Source organism: Schistocerca nitens, chromosome 11, assembly GCF_023898315.1.
Source record: "Schistocerca nitens isolate TAMUIC-IGC-003100 chromosome 11, iqSchNite1.1, whole genome shotgun sequence".
NCBI classification, from domain to species: Eukaryota; Metazoa; Arthropoda; class Insecta; order Orthoptera; family Acrididae; genus Schistocerca; species Schistocerca nitens.
In genome coordinates this window covers 199,102,020-199,123,835 of record NC_064624.1, presented here as the reverse complement: position 1 = coordinate 199,123,835, position 21,816 = coordinate 199,102,020, and the positions used below count along the sequence as shown (strand labels likewise).

Sequence of the window (21,816 nt, the reverse complement as noted above, 5' to 3'; positions counted from 1 at the left end):
CACTGGAGTTTATCTATCATCTCCGTAACGCTTTCGCGATTACTAAATGATCCTGTAACGAAGCGCGCTGCTCTCCGTCGGATCCTCTCCATCTCCTCTATCGACCCTATCGGGTACGGATCCCACACTGCTGAGCAGTATTCGAGCAGTGGGCGAACAAGTGTACTGTAACCTACTTCCTTTGTTTTCAGATTGCATTTCCTTAGGATTCTTCCAATGAATCTGTCTGGCATCTGCTTTACCGACAATCAACTTTATATGATCGTTCCATTTTAAATCACTCCTAATGCCTACTCCCAGATAATTTATGGAATTAACTGCTTCCAGTTGCTGACCTGCTATATTGTAGCTAAATGATAAAGGATCTTTCTTTCTATGTATTCGCAGCACATTACACTTGTCTACATTGAGATTCAATTGCCATTCCCTGCACCGTGCGTCAATTCGTTGCAGATCCTCCTGCATTTCAGTACAATTTTACATTGTTACAACCTCTCGATATACCACAGCATCATCCGCAAAAAGCCTCAGTGAACTTCCGATGTTATCTCTAATACTTCTTATATTCTGATGAAATATGCAAATTCCTTCTCTACTTGGAAACATGACGTCCTCTGGAGGTGAGCCCTTAGTTAGAGGGACTTAACTTTAAGCAGGTATACCTACCAGCTGACTTCAATCTAAAAACTGTGCAGTTCTAACACCAACTACTATAGGAATTTTTCCATGAGTGATCCCACCACCAGCCACTACGCTGTAACCTACAAGCTTTGCCAGCATCCCCTCCCCATACCTATTGAGCTGCAGGCCATGCCTAGGGGAACCCAGTCTATTGATAGACTGAACTGCCACCTCTGAAATGTAACCCACGCCCTCTGCCACGAGCACCCCTCAGGCCCCACGTTAACGCACCTAACGGCCACATTAAGACGAGGCCGATATGACGCTGAAACAATTGCACAAATTGCAAATTAGTGCCACCAGTTTGAGTAGCTATCCTTACCCGGTCACCACCTACATCGTATTCCCCGTCCCTACCGTGACTGTTCCCTGGTTCCACCCACTACCACTACCTGATCCTCCTTCGTAAAATTCTTACATATATCCCCAATGCTTTCAGTCACCTGAGCCAACCCTGCAATAGGTTTCACAATGCTGATGACCCGATACTCAATCCCCAAAACTTCCTGCAACTGTCGGCTCACACCTCTACCGTGTGAACCACCTAGCAGCAGAACCTTCTTCTTTCTGTTAGACTTTGGAACTTACCTAGGCCTCCTAACTACTGAAGACTGCTGCATGTTCCCTACACATACAGCTACATGAGGCTCCTCTCCACTCAACTCTACTGCATATAAACAAAGTATACCCGTCTGAATACCTCCTCGTAGCTGCCTTCTTGCCAACTGCCAGTTCCCATTCCCCATCACCCTTCGCCCTCCTCAACCTATCTAGTTCCTCCTTTGCACGTTGTAACTGCACCTGAAGGGCACAGATCTTACACTCCTGCTCCTCTATCAACTTATTTCTACTACAGATTCTGCGTTCCCAGGAGAGGATCTCACTAGAATGCCCACTGGCTTCCCCACTGCATTCCCCCCCCCCAATGAAAATACTTCCCACACTGTAACCCACTACTCACAAACCTACGACAGATCCCACACTTCTCACTCCTAGTAAAATTTTACAGTTACTGAGAAAAACTATATGTCTACGTTACCTAAGTTCAGTTACACCAGTAGAACGATTTATAGAACTAACAATAGCGGCCTCGAAATTCTCTGTCTACTAAAAAAGCAACTACTTCTATTATACTACTAAACCACAACTAATACCAATACCAACAAAACGTCACAAAATTATTAGCTAAAACCAAAAATTCAAGTGGCCACTGGAACACTCAGCGAAGTTAAAACACTAAATGAAAATTTTACTGAAATATTTCACTAGAAACAATAAGAAAAGTCAGCTGAAAAGTAAAGCACAAGATTTACTAACGACTTCAACGCACAGAAAACTCTAAAAAAACACAGCGAGCGAACGTTTCCAAATGTTTATTAAATCATTATTTCGCCACAAACAGCATGAAAAGCTGCTGAAAACTATTAAGTTTAGTAACTGTAAAACAGTGCACAAACAACTTTGTCAGTACTTAGCTTTATAACTGCTACAGCTGCAACTGCAAGATATAAACACACTACTCTCACTGTCATATTGTTTAGTTTAGTTATTTACTGTGTTTAATATTGTCCATTGTGTTAAAAAACGAGTTTGGTGTACAACATTCTGTGAAGGGGATTGCATCTTTGCTTATAATGTTTGGTTGCCTAAGAACTATTGTCCCTTGCAAATGTTAATCAGTTGTTTACTGCAGATGGTCCAATAAGCCAAATACTAATTAGAAATAACAAATAATCAGTAGAAACTTAAATAAAGAAATACTATTAGATAATACATAAATTGGCATCTACTTGTTAAGTTTTCCTGGGCCACTGACGAGGGTGCTGGAAGCTGCTCGGTACCACTTTTGTACAATATTCCTATTGCACACTTCTGTGGAATAACCACTTTTTTCACTTCAGCTGCAGTGCCTGAGAAGATTACGTCACAGGGCAGAACTAAGTGAAAGTCTGCAAAGTATGCTATTAATCCTACCTGCAGGACAACACAGTTAAAAAGAGATTTATAAAAGCAAAGCAAGAAGAACTGAGCTTTTTGGTTAACTTATTCACATCACGCTGGTACGGCCACAGTTTATTATCCGCGTGGATTCCTAGGAACTTCACACGTGGAACCTTAACCAATGTACAACGCTGATCTCCATTTCTTGTACCTGTGGGCCTAAGTCATTTTCATTTATTTGCATGATTTAAGGTTAATCTGTTAGCTGTGGACCAGTTGTTAGCCAATTTCATTATTCTTCTGGCTGTGTCTGGTATGGATGTGTTTTGGCCCTTAATCAGTATACTTATGTCATTGACATACATTACAATTTTTGAAGTCATCCGACGCACCGAGTCAATTATTTATGTAGACCACCTACAGGAGTGGGCCACGCACTGAGCCTTGTGGTACACCATATTCAATGATTTCCCACTCTCAATTTAATTTTATTCCTGTTGTACCATTTGCTAATGTAACCCCATATTTTCTGTTCTTAAAATATGACTCCATGCATGCAAGGGGAAGACCTTTCATTCCTAACCATTTTATTTTCCCTAACAGAATTTTCAATTCCTCAATTAAATTCAGTGCATCTTGTGCTGTGAAAGGAGAAAATATAAACATGCAGCAAATGCCAGATGTATAAAAAATGAGAATGGCAGAAAGTGCAAAATGCTAACGCAGGAATGGCTAGAGGACAAATGCGAGGCTGTCGAAGCATTTATAACTAGGGGAAGAATGATACCATCTATATCGATGTTAGAGAGACCATTGGAGATAAAACAAGCAACTGTATAAGTGTCAAGAGCTCAGATGGAAAGCCAGTACAAAATAAATAAGTGAATGTGAGAAGTGGGAAGGGCTCTACAACGGAAACTAACTTCGAGGCTCACAGAAAGGGAAGAGGAAATAAATGAAGACGAGATGGGAGATACGGCGCTGCAGGAGGAATTTGACAAAGTACTGAAAGACCCAAATGAAAACAAGGCCTTGGGGAATACTGCAGAAAAGAACAAACACACTAGGCACCTAACCTTAGAACATATATTAAAGGAAGGTAATAAATAAAACCAAAGAAAAATTTGGAGAAGGAAATAAAGTTAATGGAGTATAAATAAAAACTTTGCAATTTGCCGATGACACTGTAATTCTGTCACAGGCAGCCCAGTTGGAAGAGCAATTGAACAGAACTGACATTCTCTTGAAAAGAGATTATAAGATGAACACTGATAAATGCGAAACAAGGATAATGGGATTTAGCAGATTCAGATCAGATGACAGTGAAGGAATTAGATTAGCAAATGAGACACTAAAAGTAATAGAAGTTTTACTATATGGGCAGCAAATTAACTGATGATGGCCAAAGTAGAGGGGGCATAAAATACAGACTGACTACAGCAAGAAAATCATATCTGAAAATAGAGAATTTGTTAACTTGGTATGTAAATGTGTTTAGAAGTATTTTCTGAAGGTCTTAGTCTGAAGTGTAGTCTTGTACGGAATTGAAATTTGAATAATATACAGTTCAGACATGAAGAGAATAGCTGCTTTCGAATTGTGGTGCTATTGAAGAATGCTGAAGATTAGAGGGGTAGATCAAATAACTAACAAGGAAGTACTGAAGCAAACTAGAAAAAAAGAAATTTATAGCATAACTGGTTGATGCAGGACATTCTGAAGCATCAAGGAATTGTCAATATATGGACACGTGCTCGCACTACTTAGCAGCGTTACGAATGTATATAACAGCAAATGACGACGACATATAAATGTGTCAGCGTGTATAAAGTTGACACGGCTTAAAGCCAAAACGTCTGCACTTGATAATGGCCTAAGACCGAAATTGTAATAGTGGAAATAAAAAGTTTAACAGTCACTGACGTAAACATGATGTCTTCCAAACTGAGCTGTTGTCAAGAGAGTATTTTAATAAAGATAGTTCGGCATATTGTTGTAAGCTACTTACTTAGAAAATTTTGAGAATATGTGACGAAGGGAGATCTGTCTATAATTGGAAGTCAGTTGCTTATGTCCTGTTTTATATATAGGTGTTAGTACTACAAACTTCAGTCTTTCGTGAAATACTCCTCGATTGGTTACGAAGGTAAATTGAGGGTTCTGCTACCAAGTCAGCACAAGATACGGCTGAGACTATCAGCCACAATGGTTACTGCTTTTTAATCACCTGATGACTTTCTTGGTCCCTTTAATAAAATATTGTCTGGTGGTGGAGTACACACTGCATATCAAAATAAGTCTGCTGGACCATTTTTTGTGCCCATGTTTCCAGTTACTGCTAATTAGAATTCAGTCACAACAAACTGCTGGGAACGTATTACTGGACGACCGGTTGAAATCTCGAGATGCCGAGCGTCCTTTACCTCAGATGACACAGTCGTGCACGGTATAGTGGCGGAGTCAACTGCAACACTGAGTGGCATTCTGCAGTATTCAGTGACGAGTTTCACTTCTGTTTGTTGCGGTCACATCGACTCTTAAAGACATCTGTAGGCGACAGGGTGACAGGTTACAGGAAGCAGCAATTCTCCAGACCTTTACCCCTTCAACTTAGGGAAGCCTGGTGTGGGGAGCTAGTGTGTATGATAACATGTTCTATTCAGTAACTGTTGATAGGAGGCTGAATGCTCACCAGTATATGGCAAGAATAGTAAACCCGGTTGTCATACCCTCCACGACCAGAAACCAAATGGCAGATTCCTGCAGGATACTGCAAAACCCACACCCTGTTCACACTACAAATGCCTTTAGGAATGTACATATCCTTAATTGGCATGCCCAATCCCCTGATTTGTAATCCATTGAGCATGACTGGGATGTGGTGGGAAGACATACACTTCTATATTGCCCTACAATCAGCATTCTTCAATAACTGGCACAGCATGTATTTCAGGTATGGCAAGACAGTCTTCAAGATGACATGCAGATGTTGTTTGCATCCACTCCACAACAAATACAAGGGTCTATAGAGGCATTACATGAAATAAGGATTTTTTTTTGAAGCAATAAAAATGAAACTTCGAGAATATGGCAGTAATCAAGCACAATTATACAAGAATATCATGTCACACACAAAACACAAAGTAGCTGCCTGACTGACTTGTCTTGCTGCATATGCCAGCAATTTTAGTTTTAAATTTAGAATTATTTTTGCAGTCGACAGTATTTTCTATGGGGTACACCGAGAGTGTGTTGACTAGTGACGTAGAGCTAGATGTTGCCGTGAAATCTTCATTTGTCACAAACCATTACAAAAGTCAGCTGGTCATTTTACTTTACCTCTAAATATATTTAAAGACAAGAATGGCAGTGATTTCTTGACGCCAGTTTTAATGCAGCAAACTGTTAATTGAAGCCTGTGTTCTTATTTCTTGAGAGACGTCATTTCTTTTTCACTTGAGCATCTTTCCTAATATCTCACACGGCAATGCATCTAAGGGTCCAAAGCAGCAGTGAATTTCTTGACAGAAATTATAAGTATATACATAAGAATGTGATCTTATTTCAAGATACCCCATCAATTTCATTTCTCTCGCTCTTGGTGTCTCAGTTTTTTTTGGTGAATTTAGTTTGGTAGCAGGTAAAAAATATTTGTCAGATGTGTTCACGGGACAGGTAAGAAAGGTAAAAATAGCAAATGACAAATTTTTTCTTAAAAACAGACATAATTTATTATTATTATTACTTTTATGGCAGTAAAATTATAATGCTTTACTTCACCTTTTCTTCCTCGTCCTTCACAAATAAACGCTAAGTATTATCTTAAACTGACAGTCATCATCAAGGCAATGACAGTGTCTTACTACAGTAGTTAATATACAAAAATCTGCACTGGTTTGGGATGCACACTATGGCACAAAAAGTTTAGTAGCACCAAAGGACATAGCAGCAAACATTTAAAAAAATACATAAAAAACAAAACAGAGCAAATCATCTCATATCTCCTCACAGTTCCGTATAAACACTCAGTTACAAAATAATAATAATAAGTCACAGAAAAAAACATCTTTCAGTTTCAGTTTTCACTAGAATACAATGGCAGTTTCATTTAACGGCTCCTCCCCCTCAAGAGGAAAGTGCCGCATTTTATACACAGTAATATAAAGTTGTATTCTAGTGGTGCGGGCAGGACAAAGAGGAATAATACGCACAGAGTTAAAAACGAACACTACAAACTCGAGATAAAAGAGTATCGAGACAGTGGCAATAAATTAAAAATAATAATAATAATAATAATAAAATAGTAGTACAATAGTAGTAGTAATAATAATAACGTGAAGAAACTACTGCTTTCAGTAATGTTAAAACTGAGAAGTAATGCAAAATACTTTTTTAAAACGACTGGGAAAGTGTTTGCACATTCCTGATATTCTACTGGCATCAAAAAATGCTGCAAGTAACAAATGTGTCATAGCTATAATTTTTGCAATTTTTTTTGTAATTGCAAGTTAATCCTGTACGAATTTTCTAGCAGTACTTTTGAGCTAGTAAATGGGTACGTATCAAGAGGAATGCAAAACTGGAAATGTGCAGTATTTTCCCAGCTACGTTTTACGTTACACTTCCTCGTCCGCTAGAAACATATCCTATCTCTCGCACACGCACAAATGCACACAGGAGGAAGGGGACAGAAAATTATGTAGGAAAAAAGAAGAAGGAAAATTACATTCCTCTCCCTACTTCTTTTTACATTCCGCCACTTAAGAAGAAAATGAAATCAGAGTAACACAGCCCTACTTTTACAATAACAGTTATTATCTTAAATGCAGGCAGGCACGGTGCATTTGACACCGCCATTCTCAATTGTTATAAACTAGTGGCAGTTTCAACATCGGGGACAGCACGGTAAAAAAAGAAATTGAGATGCACCGTGGATTAACCCCACCGATTAGTGAGAACAATTAAAATAATACACGAACACACAGAGATGTTGCAACTCGCCACTACAACTGTCGTACATTAGAAGCACTCTGACAGAAATACGACAATTTCCTGGTAGTCAAAGGCACCACACTGCATCCACACACTCGTACACATTAGTGAACACAAAAAAGAATCATTGCATTAATCTCCTTCTCAATTTGCCGCAGTTTCTTCACGCTTTCCTCCCCGCCTGCCGCCTGCCCTTGCCTCGGCGGTGGCCGGCTGTGAGTCGTCTCTGTCGCCGTCCGAACAGCTCGTTGTCAATTTCAGACCCACTGTCGGCAAAAGTTAAAGTGGAGAGAGGTCAGGGAATGAGGAGTGGGGTGGGGTGAGAAAACAAGTGAGAAAATTGTAATGAAATATTACCGTACACTAAAATACTGTACAATTAGCTACACCACCTAATTTGTTTGAAAGGTAAATGTTGAGTATATAAATACAGAACACAAGTTGCTACATTCAGACAGATAACAAACTGATATACTGTGAGGCCGTGGTAATGAAACTGGCTATAATTCCACTCTTTAGATTTTTTTTTTCCTTTTGTATTCCACACATGAAACATGCAGCTCGAATATATGTAATCTTCAAATTCATACATAAGCTGTATTTCATTGAATTTGGTTAAATTTCAGTGAGATTGTCTGGCAGCCCTAATTTTTCTGATGCCGAAAAGGGACGATTTTACTGAACTAACATGTTGGTTCATGAAATATTCAAATTTGAAAACTTCAACTTTCCAGAAAATTTGTGATGAGCTTTTAATATTTAGGTATGCGCCAAAACTTCCGGCCCATAAACAGGACCATTATTTACACAAATTTATCAGGATAAAATTTGTGCATAGAGAAATTTACTTCACTGCCTAATGTGTGTAAATATTTTTACTTTCTCTGTGCTGTGTGTATGTTTAAACAGGTACTGCACATTGTGCTAGTCAATTGTCACCCATAATTCAATACACAAACATCTATGTCAATTAGGTAGCAGCTAACAGAAGAAGAACGCAGTTACTATGTTGAGCAAAGTCACCACATTGAATAAAAAGTTCACAGGTTTCCAACCACGTCAAGTAATTAAAATCACAAGCTTTCAACCACGTACTTGCGGCATCACACGCAGTGACTCGGTGTTCGACACGCCCACTTCGACCACGCCATCGTTGGATCCCGTACCGTGCTTAGCTGCAGGCCATCGTCTATTTATGGTGTTATTGCTGATTTTTATTTCAATGGCTTCTTTAATTACACAATTCCAGAAGCCATTTGGGCGAGCCACGGCGGATGTTTTGTCAAATTTGATCAGTGTCCTTTTTCTAAAGCATGTTCAGCTAAAGCGGATACCTTACAAGTTTGTGATTTTCACTCGATCACTAAAGAATATATATCAGTGGAGCACTCGTTTTAACTATGAACAACCACTTTGCTAGATTTCGATAGGCTATTCACTGTCTATGTGGGTTACCAACCTATGTTATGAGTTTTATACACTTCAATTTAGTGAACCGAGCTGATCGGAATACAGGTGTTTAACTACAAGAAAATGGGATGAAGTGAAAATTAAACTCAACTGTGACATGTATGATCTTTTATAATTTTTTAAATAATGCAATAAACATAAGTAGTATGACCGTGAAGAAAATCTACGAGATTTATGAGGCACCAAATGTGCAGAACTATCAGTGGAAAAATAATTGGTCTTCTACCGTGGATGTATAATAAACGGCGTTGCCATGACATCACAAAAAATGAAGGCAATGCTCGCCATGTTAGTGTGGTCATACATTAGCTTCTGGTGGAAGCATTTTCATCAAAATGCTTGCTTTCATTATTTACCAGTGAGCCAGTCATTCTGATTGTAGTGTAAAGTGTACAGAAATCATATTTTATCTGTAAGTGGACTCATTCCACTGATTTTCTTTATATACATGAACTGTAGTTGTGCTGGTGACTTCTACTGCAGTGTATTTATTTCTGTCATTTAACTTTAGATTTCCTGTAAGTCCAACTTTAAAATCTACCTTGTGAATGCTGTGTGAAGGGAAGATTGGAAACCACCCAAACATGGCGAAATATGTTCACAGCATGTTTGGTAAGATGACATTTACCGAATATGTTTTCTCACTCTGTATTAAGAAAAATGCTGGATTATGAAAGCACCTTTTTCATATCACATGCTTCTCTTCTCAGCAATTGGGAATGTATAATAAAAAGAAAGTTACACTAACAAGGCGAAATGCTCCATATTACTGGATCAAATAGGAATGTAAGACCAGAAAATGTCTTCCTAATGCTGTATTACTCACAGTGGCACTGTAACATTTATTATTTAGAACACGACAAAAATTAAGAACGTGCAGCAATTGTCTGCTAATGTTTTGGCTAGCTTCAAAGCAAAGTTTAGTTTAAGGCTGCAGCACAGTCTTCCCTTATTATACATCCACATCTTTTACTATATTCCTCTACACTCAATATCTACTCTGATCAAATGCTCATATACAGGGAAGTACAATGGAAGTTAAATGTATCATCTGTGTGGAAAGAAGTAAGGTACTACGTGTAGAGAAATGTTGTCTTCTGCAGATAAACTTCAGTAACTGACACTATTTTTTCCTTTTTTGTTGAGATAAAAAGTAATTAATTTTAAAAAATCTTTTGCAGATGACTTCAGTAACTGACACTAATTTTTTGTTGTTGAGATAATAATTCATTTATTATATAAATTTAAAATCTTGACAATGCCAATTAATCTGGCTCTTGCCAGAACTTTAACCTGGCCTCTTGCCAGAACTTTTCTGTGAAGACTTTTTTTTTAGTAACTCCAAGTTGAGTTTAGCCCGCATAAAGCCAGACAACTGTAATTCTCTAGTTTCTTGAAGATAGTGTTTTCAGGGTACAAAAGAAAGTACGAGACAGAATAAATGTGAAATGTGAAGCCAACAACAAATACAACTACAGGAAATAAAAGACATAATTACTAGTTCTGAATGTCACAGTGGTAATTCTTAATATTAAATTTTCAACATGCCATAATCTTCATAAAATTGAAATTGTACTTTAATGTCTTATGTCTACAGATTTTGCTTAGTAAGTTAATTGTTACCTCACAAGTTTTTTTATTCCACAGTGAGAGCACAGGAAGGGAGAGATAAATATTTAATATTTTGCAAAATGTATCAAAAGCTATCAAAACAAATCAAAAAGTATGTTACAAATGCAAGAACACAGTACATGCATTCTGTTATAAAGAGTTTAAACCAGATCACGTTCTCCTGCTGACCGAGGGGTAAAAGTTTTGGACTATTCTGTGCAACGGACGATATAGTGCATCACGTATCTGGTCCAAAAATGTTTGTGCACGTAGCAGATCTGCGAGATTCCTTAGAACTTTACAAATTTTTGTTACGTTTCCAAACATTTGCGGAACAAGTGACACTATTACGAATGTTACGTATTTGACACAAATGTGCTGAATACTCGCAGTGTGCTATAAGAAATGATTTTTTTTCTCTTTTTTTCTCTCATAGTACGAAGGATTGTTACATCATACGTAACACACAACAGCTCTTGTATACGATGCGCACAACCGCTGTTTTATTGATCATTCTGCTAGATACGTTGCAGTATAACAAAATTGGTGTAAAACAGTCAGGTGTATATTTTATATTTACGTAAATATTTACAACAGTATGTAATACCAATATTATTGTCATAGATTACTTGATATGTCCCAAACAGTACTACATAACTCGGTCCTTCGGCCAATGTTTTGGTCCTCACTCGAAAAGTATTGCATTTCCACACAGCTCGACAAAGAATTCTTGTCGCCACAACACCACAGGAGCAAACAATTTCACACGCTCATATTAGTTATGAGAGTGCAAATGAGCTAATGAAGCTGAGGTGCCAGATTACACAGTGGGCAAAACACAGATGGTGTTCAAATAAGACTACATACTTCACTTATTTCTGCTTTATCTTCTGCAGTATTTTAGAAGATGAAATTAATGCTGATAAAATTTTTTTCTGGAAATAGCATTTCCTCAAAATGGTAAATCTGGCAGAAGAAAGATAACTCACACAGACATTGCGAGAAATCATTTGAAAAAATTTACTTAGGACAGCAAGACGTACTGATTCCGTTATTTCAGGTAGAATGGATAAGCGTGCATAAGAAGAAACAGCACAATTGTTTTCCATTTCTGAAGGCAGAACATGACGTAGTGTCAGAAAGGTGTTCACACTCCTGCCAATGGTGCAGCCACATGTACTGTCAACTTCAGCTTCGTTTTGTACGGGTTAATTAGTTCTGCTGAGCAGAATGAAACAGCAATGAAAGAAAATATATTCATGTATTAGCAAAAGTAGCTGCAATACTTGACTTTTATAAATATGATCAATGATCATCAATGCAATTTTTTTCTCGTAGCAGTTATTTGACCATCCTGTGTATGCTGTGGGTGACGAGAAGAGTTGTCATACACTTTCTGAACGGAGGACAAAATGTGTAACAAACACCGTACGTTTCTGGTGGCAACAGACGAATACGCACCATTTCGCATGCCACCTTTGTGCAAAAGTCACCAGAGTGCTACGTGCACTACCCGCGCGTAGGGAAAAGTACCGAGAGACGAGAGTGTAGTGTATAATACGACCGACAGCTGCAGAGACCTCGCATGCCGCTAGTGCATCCGCAGTGCGGCTACCACTGCAGTGGCGAATGCCGCCACCAGCACGGCCGGCCCGGAGGCGGTCGCGACCCGCGCGGACGACGGGGGGCGAGACCTGGCGGGGTAGTGGTGCACGGACGACGAGGGCGCCAGAGTGCGCAGGTCTGACGCCGTCGGCTCGGGGTAAGCGTGTGGCTGCCACAGCACCACCGGGTCCTCCGTCTCGAGTTCCTCGAATCTGTGGCGGTGGGTGACTTCGTGCCGATCGACGATCTCCGTCTCGTCGCCGGTTTCGTAATGGGCGGGGACGCTCCCGCCACTGTACGGACCGTTTACGCTCGTGTCGTCATTTTCCACAGAAATGAGGTCGACCTGTCCACTGTCGTTGTTGTCGCCGTAGAAATTATCGTTCCCTTCGGCGACCCCGGCATTAGATTCCTCGGTGAGAACGAGTGAGGACGGAACCCAGCGACTGCCGGTTCGGTTCAGAGTAATACGTTTGTCCGTTGCAGTGAAAAAAAATGCCGTTTGAAATATTATGACAGTAAATATGTTTAAAAAAAATGTAGCCAGTTACGGGTACAGGAAATAAATATAATTTAAAGGTCGATCCATCACGAATAGTACAATTCAAAACAGCAGTTGCACATAAGATAGACCATAAATTGACACAACAGGGGCCCATGTAAAAGACATTCAAAAAATATTTCAGAGGTTTTAACAAGTCACAGTTCCATGCACAACGTGCACATTACGTAAGTATGGATATAGGAAAGAAATGTTTGTATTAAAATAAAGCAGCATTTTATTGTGGACATTTAAAGAGGCATTCCAAATGTGCAGCAAATATAGAATATAAATAGTTTGTGATAAGAGATATTGTGGAAGCAGTTATTAGAGTGTTTTTGTAATTATTGGAGAACAGTTATATTTGAAAAGCGTACAATGTTTGCAAATCAGTTTACAGCAGTAATTGAGCAAGTCAGAAGCCCACATACAGTGTATGTAGTTAGTGAGAGACACAACGGATGCAAAGAAATGTACAGTATATAATAAGCATTTTAAACACATGCACACAATTGGAATAAAGATATTATTAAATCAGTAGTTATAGAAGTACAGTCAACAGACAAAGAAAACATACAATATACCACACACGCATGCGGAATACGTTACGATTCAGAGATGTGTGCCCGTTTCGCAGCACGGAAAAAGAGAAAAAGAAAATACGTGTTAGTGACTGAAATGATTTCTGGGATACAGCCACAGCTAACAGGTTCGGTGTTGCTGGGCTGTACCCTGTGTTGTGGATGGAAGAGGGGGACCCAAAGTAAACCAGAAATGTGGATAAATATAATACTCGTAACAAAGACGAGGAATACAGACGTACTGGATGGCAAGACTGGTGCTGAACATCTCAAACAAGTCACACCGTGTAAGTTACTGGGGGTAATAGTTAGAAATGAACAACATGGGACAATCACACGAAGTCAGTATTAACGAAGGTAAATGGAGACTTGGATTTTTTGGGAGGGTTTGGGAAAGTGCAGTGCATCTGTAAAGATAATCGCATACAAGACAGTAATGTGACCAATTCAAGAGTATTACCACAACTGGACTTTGCACCTAATAAATGTCAAGCACGGTACAGGTACATTATAACATCTTCACCACGTGAAGCCGTGGGGAGAAAGAGCCCAGTGACATTTACAGACATCTGAACAGTCTCTGTGCCAATGTGAAGTTTACTATGGAGATAGAAAAGTATCAACAGCACCCTTTCTAGGCGTGATGAGTACAAGGAACGGTGAGAATTTGGGCCATAGCACGTATAAAAAACCGAGACACACCAGATGATACCCACACGAAAATTCCAAGTCGTCACCCGAGCCAGAAAAGAAGTATAATTAACACGATCATAACGTGTGAATGACAAATGCAGGCTACAGCAAGTGAATGCGGGATTCGACACCTGGAATGTGTCCTGAGGAGTAATGGTTACTTTGCCAGTTGTACAAGTTAAATTTTGGGTACAGCCTTTCTGCCATACAAGTCCACAGTACGGACAGATTCAATATTGTGCAAATGCAGTGTAAAGATTATACACAAAACGACCAAACAGATCAAAGTGTGTCCAAGATCTAAGAATAACAACAAATGGGACCCACAGATACCAGGAAGATACTCGTACTGTATACTTGTGGAAAAGTCTATGTCGGTATAACCGGACAATCCGTCAATATCGGGATCACTGAACATAGTGGTATTGTTGGAGGAATTGGTCACGGCAGAGTACACACTACTCGAAACCGACCACGGAATTAAAATCAATAATAAGCAGGTCCTCACTGTAGAGAAAACAGCTACCGTGTCGATTTGACCAGGGAAACCATTGAAATTCACAAGTGTGGCAACAGCTTTAGCAAGAAAGAAGAAAGCTTCGATGCAAACAGATCTCGGATTCTCGTGCTGCAGCAAATGGCCATTTCAGGTAACAAGGGAGAACCACAGTGTTCACGATCAGGTATAGGCCCTAATATGTAGGTGCGACAGGGACGTACATCTGGCTGTGGTCCGTACTAGTAAAAATAAGAAAAATACGAAATAAATGTCGGCCAACAGTCCCGAGATGAAAGCCAATATGCATAACACGTCAACAACTGACAACAAACAAGAATTCAGATGTGCACTGCTAGGACTATAACAGGTTTGTATACTTTACATGAAAGTGTAACGGACATTAGGGGAACTTAAATGGGAATCTTCAGGAAAAAGGTGATCTTGATCTCCCGAAACCTGTCGGGTAAATTTAGTAAATTGATAATTGAGAAACATTATGTGACAGTTACACTGCCACCGTCATATATCTTGTGGAGGGACTACGAGAAGAAGATGAGATACATTAAGGCACTTTTTTCCTCACTTATTATGTGTATGGGATTGGACAGAAACCTACCTACATTGGTAAGAAGTGCCCTCTACCATCTGCTGAACTGTGGCTTTGTAGAGTACGTGGACACGTAGGTGTAAATATAAGGTCGCTTCGTCGACGGGTAGCAACATCGTAATGGGCGCATAGTCAGTTGATGCCTTTTATGTAGAGTGTTCTGCTTTTGTGCGTCAATGTTTACTCATCACATGAAGCTGTATTATCATGTTGAGTACTGTTTGGGAGGCATATAACAAAACACTGATACTTATGGTGCTGCAAAAATGGAAGCAATGTGACTTTGTAGAAGTTTGTTACCAGTCAGGTAAAATGTAAAGAGACGGTAGTAATGCTTAAAGCAACATACGAAGAAGAATATGTTGGGAAAAATGAACATTTGACGCCTGCCGTAGCTCGAATACAGATACCTTGCTTTTTACTAGCAGTGACCTTAACTACGATGGCCATTCGTATGACGGTGTCTGGTGAGCAGAAGAGTAGTGACTGCAGAGTGATTTCAGCATGTCCGTGTTGCCCGGTTCAGTGCAAGTCTGGCAGTGTGGCAGAAATGATATACCATAAATGGAATTATCTACCTTACTAAATGGCACCAGTTAATCAACATTTCCTGATTGAAAGAACCACTATGATGCACATGTTTTTGTAGATGTTTAACGCATTAGGGAAAAAATGGAGGCAATAAAAGATGTGACTTGGCAAGACCTTCCGGACCAGAAGAATCACAGTATGCATGTTTAGACAAGTACTCTGAAAGGCTTCATCTTGTATAAAATAATAAACAAATATTTACTTCATAACAAATTCTGGTTTCATTTTGGTCCCATCTCGTACAAATGAAAGTGTCGTGCAAAAAATATGATACAATTTAATTGAAAATGTTCAGTCTCATTTTAACAATATTCATACACTCTCAAAATATGTGTGCCTTGATGATCAGACTGCATTTCAGCAACCGTAACTAAAATCAGATCCAAATCACGGTAAGAAGGCAACAGGAATACTGTTGCTGACTCTTTAAAATTATCTCCTAGCATCCAGAAAGACCACAGCCATTTCAGAGCCGTGTGCCTGTTCACAGAACTGTATCGTCAACCTGATTCTAGTAAAATACGGAAGTGCTGATCGGTTCTGGATTCTGAGAAAATGGGATAAAATCACAGAAACTACAGGAAGCATCACATCGAGATTTACTTTTTAAACAAATATTACGATTTCCTCTGTGCAACATTCTACTGGTAAATGTGTTTTAGGAAAAGAAATCAGCATTTCAAATGCTTTATCATTTATAAAGCTACCACCACACCCCAACTATTAGTTACCATTCTTTTCAATCTTTCTAGGCTTCTTTGCCTATGCACACATAAGCACTGTGACTGAATGCAGTTTCAGAAAGTTATTCCAATTAATATTTAATAATTTAAAAAATGTTACACAACTGGACACGAATTCTTATTGAAGGAGTTGTCTGAAAATGGTCAATCTGCTACGCGATGGCAGTCTTTCTGATCGGGTGCCGGTATCAGCTCTTATAGAACAAAAAGGATTTGGACTGTGATTGTAACTGGTGCATTGTTTTTGATTAGGAAAGTGTACAATGGCTTTCAAGTTGACTTCAATTTTAATGTTGTTCTTATAATCAAACATTCATCACTACTGAATGTCATACAAATGAATATCAAACACAAAGGCATTGTACAACACTCGATACAAGTATAATTGAGTTGCCAAACAGTCTAGCAGTTCCAGTTTTGTGTGTATGTTTATAACCTCTAAGTGTTATATCAATTTAGTTCCCTTATTTTCTAAATTTTTAAGCTCGTGCATTTGATGGCAGCAAAATGCCAGAACATGCTACAGGAGAATCCAGCCCCTCCACTACCCCAGAGTAAAGTGACAGTAGTACAAAACCAGAGGCCACTTTTCCAGATACTCACGAGTCACAGGATCGGACGTTCCTGCCGCCAATGGCCAGCTCCCGCAGGTAGAGCGGCGCCGTGTCCTCGTCAATGTAGATGGCGTGCACGCAGCCCGTCAGTCCGGACAGGTAGCGGCCGTCCGTCATCAGCGACGGGTTGGGGAGGCCGCCTGCAAAATGAGGAACCTTTAGCACTTGCCTACTGCCTTTGGAAGTAGCTAGCAACTACAAACACTCAGCAGTCAGAAATTGCACTGCAAGTGTGGTGCAGCTGGCACAAAAGAATTCATGACTGGAGAATATTTTATTGGCAAAAATTACAATTGTGGAAATAAATGATGATGTAATTGTCAAAAAAAGGTAATCCGTCCTTGCAAAATATCTCTATATTGTTGACTTATTGGCTAAAATGCTGGTAAAGTACAAAATAATGTTCAAAACTTGAGATTCCATGACTGTTGTGCTACAAACACTGTACTGATGAAGACATCTAGCGCAAACAAAGAACAGAACAACTGAGAGCAACAGCTGTGATGATTGTAAGCTTATGGTCATCTTAAGATACGTAATTACCACACTGAAATAACAATAATAATAATAATAATAATATGATTGGAATATGTCTCATGTCAAACATATCTGTCATTCCTTTTGGAAAAAGAACAGTTTTTTAATGCTTACACTTTATAAAGGAATGAATTTACTTCACAAAATCTGATGTGAGGTAGTGTGACTACTACTGTGTGCCAATCCTTGAATTCCTAAATATAGGAGGCAATCAAATGAAAATGAGACAGATAGAAAAAAGTAAGCAAATTGTTTCTATTTCAACAGTAACTGCCGCAACTGTTAATATGTTAATCCTACTGTGAGACAACAGGGTCAATTTCTTCAGGGAAATGTGTTTGCCACTGCCTACTGTAACAACCACAGGCTATCTCATTACTGTAAACTAAATCATTCGATATGGGATCCCTTGTACACGAATTGTCAGATACCACTTTTGGTCGGATTCTTGCGATCTTCAATGATTTGCTCAGAAACCACACTTTCATTACTTTTGTCCTGGTTTGCTATTTTAGTACTCATTTCATAAATTATAAAAACACTTTAGTCTGATGTACATAGAAAATAAGTTGACTCCAAATAGCTGGTCATCCCAATATTTATTATGATAAATTTAAAGCGAAATAAACAGAATGACACTGTATAAAATAAAAATATGCTATAATGTAACAAACTATTACATGAAATCTGAATTTCTTTGATGTTGTCAAAAACACGGGGAATATTTATTCAACTGAAAATACTCAGATACGTATCTTTGACTTGCGGAACCTTTGGAGCTGTTATTTGTACCTTTAATGCACATGGTTAGTTAGAACTTGGTTTGGTAAAGAAACTATTAACTGCTCCAAAGTTATTGGTTACTATCTCAAACTGCAAGGTTAATAGCCAATTTATATGGAATTGTATTTGAAAGTGATGTCAAATATTACTGGTGTTGAAACAAAGCACTGGCGATAAATTGGTGATATTAAAATGGCATTAGTGTTCTCAGTCATTATGAGATGAAGACTCGGACCATCTAATTACAGATCTTGAAGAAACGAGTCAGCCTGGGACAACTGTAGCCATTCTGAAACATAAGTACAGTGGAACGCCGATTTTACTTTTTTGTGATTCTACGCCGTAAATTCGTAGCCCCTGGGAAAAACCCATAACATCAATGCTAAGAAATTCCCCGATTTTATGTTTCTTCCTCGTAAGGTTTACCTCAATTCTACATTCTTACTTGATGTCTTGTTTTACTTCATCCCATTCCCTTCCTATTGACATCTGATGTGACCGAATGTACGAGGGTTGTTCAGTAAGTAATGCAACACATTTAAAAAAAAAAAAAAAAAAAAAAAAAAAAAAAAAAAAAAAAACATTAATATACATAGACAAATGTCCTTGTTGGTGCTTCACATTTGATGTTTGTTCTGTGCGCCGGTGAACTTTCGAACCGTTCTGGCAGATGTCAGAGCCGTAGTACAGCATCAAAACGTCATCTACATACGACTCACATTACAAGCAGCCTGCTATTACTGAATTCTTGTGTGCAGAAAAAGAAACCGTGGTGAACTTCCATAAACATTTGTGTGCAGTATATGGCGGCGATGCAGTTGATACAAGTACAGTTTGACGATGGGTAAAGAAAGTTACAGCCTCAGGGAATGGAGAAACAGAGCTCCATGTTCAGCCACGCTCGGGACGTCCTGTCACAGTCACTGCACCAGACTTGCTGAATCTTTCGGATGTCATTATTCGTGCCGACCGGCGCATCACAACTCGACAATTAGCTTTACAGTTGCCACCCAGTCTGCAATGATCGAGACTCTCGGATATTCAAAGAGGTCCTCACGATGGGTTTCACGAATGCTCACAGCGGACCACATGATTCAAAGAAAGGCCATTTCATATGAATTGTTGGAACGTTTTCAGACAGACGGAGAGGCCTTTCTGTCACTTTGAAGATGAAGCGAGTGTCAGTCATGCAGTGAAAACATGGCTACGCCTACAGGACAAGAGCTTTTAGCAGCAGGAATTACATGCTCTTCCACAACGATGGCGTACGGCCATAGAACGAGATGGAGAGTACGTAGAAAAATAGAACATGGACAAGACATGTTCATGTATATTGTCACCAAATTCTGACTCTTAACAACAAATACGTTTTGAGAAAAAAACTATGGGGCATTACTTATTGAACGACCCTCGTATTAGAAATGTCACAAAAGACACACGGTCACACTGTAGGTGGTGGTAGAGTGAAGGGAATATTTTAGGGCACTGTAGAGAGGGGAGACGAGAGGGGAAAATGCGACAAAACGTACGATCGGCGTTGCCGACACAACTTGCAAAAGTTTAGCTGCACCGCACAATTATGATACCACTACTGTTAGGTTGTAGCAGCAACAGGAAAACATGACAGTCAATGCGAAGTGTTCGGACTGAGCCAATACTTGACTAACGGGGCCCAGCCAACACCTTTCCTTGTGTCACTTATATCTCAGTCTCGTCTTTTTGCACGTATTTCCGACGAACTGTACTCGGCAACAATATTGATCGTAAACCTTTTAAATTCAAACACTGTGTCTCAAAGAATATGCTCAGTCAGAATCGAGGAACTGTCTGCCATTTCCAGCCAGTGCAGCCACCACACCACACTAATCCACTTTGTTTCGCACACTACGTAACAAGTTTATATACCTTAGCCTACAAAACATTTGAAACTCCTAAACTACTGGATTATAAAGTACAGACAGGCACAGAAGCTATAAATCAAAGTCGGTGCGGGAACTTCATTCTCCTCCTCCTAGGTACAAATTTTACCAACACTCATAATGTCAAATGACATAACCAAATCACAAAATCGCAAATCTGTGGCAAACAAAAGAAATTTCAAAATTTTACATCATATAATAGATCTATTACTTTTGCTAATGCTGTAGGAGGTAACTGAGCCATTTCCCAACATACTACTGCCACAAATTATACCTTAAAACACCGTTTTGAGGGTTCTTTCATTTTACGTTCACCTCAAAAATAGCACAAATTTATAGACTACATGACGCAATAAACTGAAAACTGTGAAATACAATGAAAACTGCTGGATTACAACATCTCAGATGTTTGTTTTCCACCTGCAGCTAATACCTGCATAGCATGGTGACGTCACGCTAATGCAGTGGTTTCTAGCATACAGAGTGATAAACTGCCAGCTTACTTGGTGCAGCTTCCACTTAGGTTTAATTTTATAATTATACCTCTTACGACCTCACTATTGCACATCAATTTCACATACAGTGGTTTTGCTCAAATCCTGTTGACAGAAGGCAGAATGTATTGTGCCTCTATTGACTGCAGCCAACACAGGCTACTCCATTTGCTAAGTTGGGCAACACAATTAACAGGGTGTGTTCACTGAACAATTGTGTGATGGTTTGTCAGTGTTCTTTCAGTCCTCAAGGGTTGTTCTGATGGCAAACACAGTGTTATAAAAGTAACAGATTGCTGGGATAGAGACACTGAAATCACAGTAGGCTTAACTTTATTTCATATTCGTTGGTATAAATAAGTACTACACGAAAACTTGTGTGTGTGTGTGTGTGTACATACTTTCATGAAACCTGCTGTAATTACACTACAGCAAATTGGCAATACTGCAAAATGCTCCACTTTGACCACTCAGCACAATAAATAAGGAAAAGATTACAAGCAACACATCTGACGTCATTGCGCTCGCATCACCTGAGTATGCCGCACTGCCACTGGCTACAGAAAGGAAACACACACCACCACATGTTAGATTCTGACACCTTTCACAGTCATTGACTGTTTGTTGCTTAATTTAGCATTTTTGCTTTTTTCTGAGTGAGCACAATCGAAAGATCTCTCAAGAAACACGTGTTCTGTCATATAATCTGTGGTAGTAGCATGTCACAAAATAGCTCGTTTTCCATGTACCCGAGTACCAATTTCAATTTTTCGACGAGTTTTGATTTCCTGCTACACATATGTGATTTTTTTAATAACTGATGAATTTCATTACCATAATATACAGGCTGGAGAAAAATTGTGTCACGAAATTTTAACCCTGGATAGCTGATGCAGTAGGAACCAAAATTACTA

The 21,816-nt window shown here is 39.1% G+C and overlaps 1 protein-coding gene across 1 annotated transcript in view; it reads right to left on the bottom strand.

Moving 5' to 3' along the window:
• Nucleotides 1–6,327: 6,327 nt before the first annotated feature.
• LOC126213609 (basement membrane-specific heparan sulfate proteoglycan core protein-like) overlaps nucleotides 6,328–21,816 on the bottom strand; it is an 843,204-nt gene continuing 827,715 nt past the window's right edge. Inside the window, exons 81-83 of the mRNA XM_049941462.1 lie at nucleotides 17,159–17,309; nucleotides 12,276–12,746; nucleotides 6,328–7,880 (exon numbers count right to left, since the gene is read on the bottom strand). Of these exons, the coding sequence (XP_049797419.1) occupies nucleotides 12,287–12,746; nucleotides 17,159–17,309 (611 nt within the window). The 3' untranslated portion in view covers nucleotides 6,328–7,880; nucleotides 12,276–12,286. The remainder of the gene's footprint in view (nucleotides 7,881–12,275; nucleotides 12,747–17,158; nucleotides 17,310–21,816) is intronic.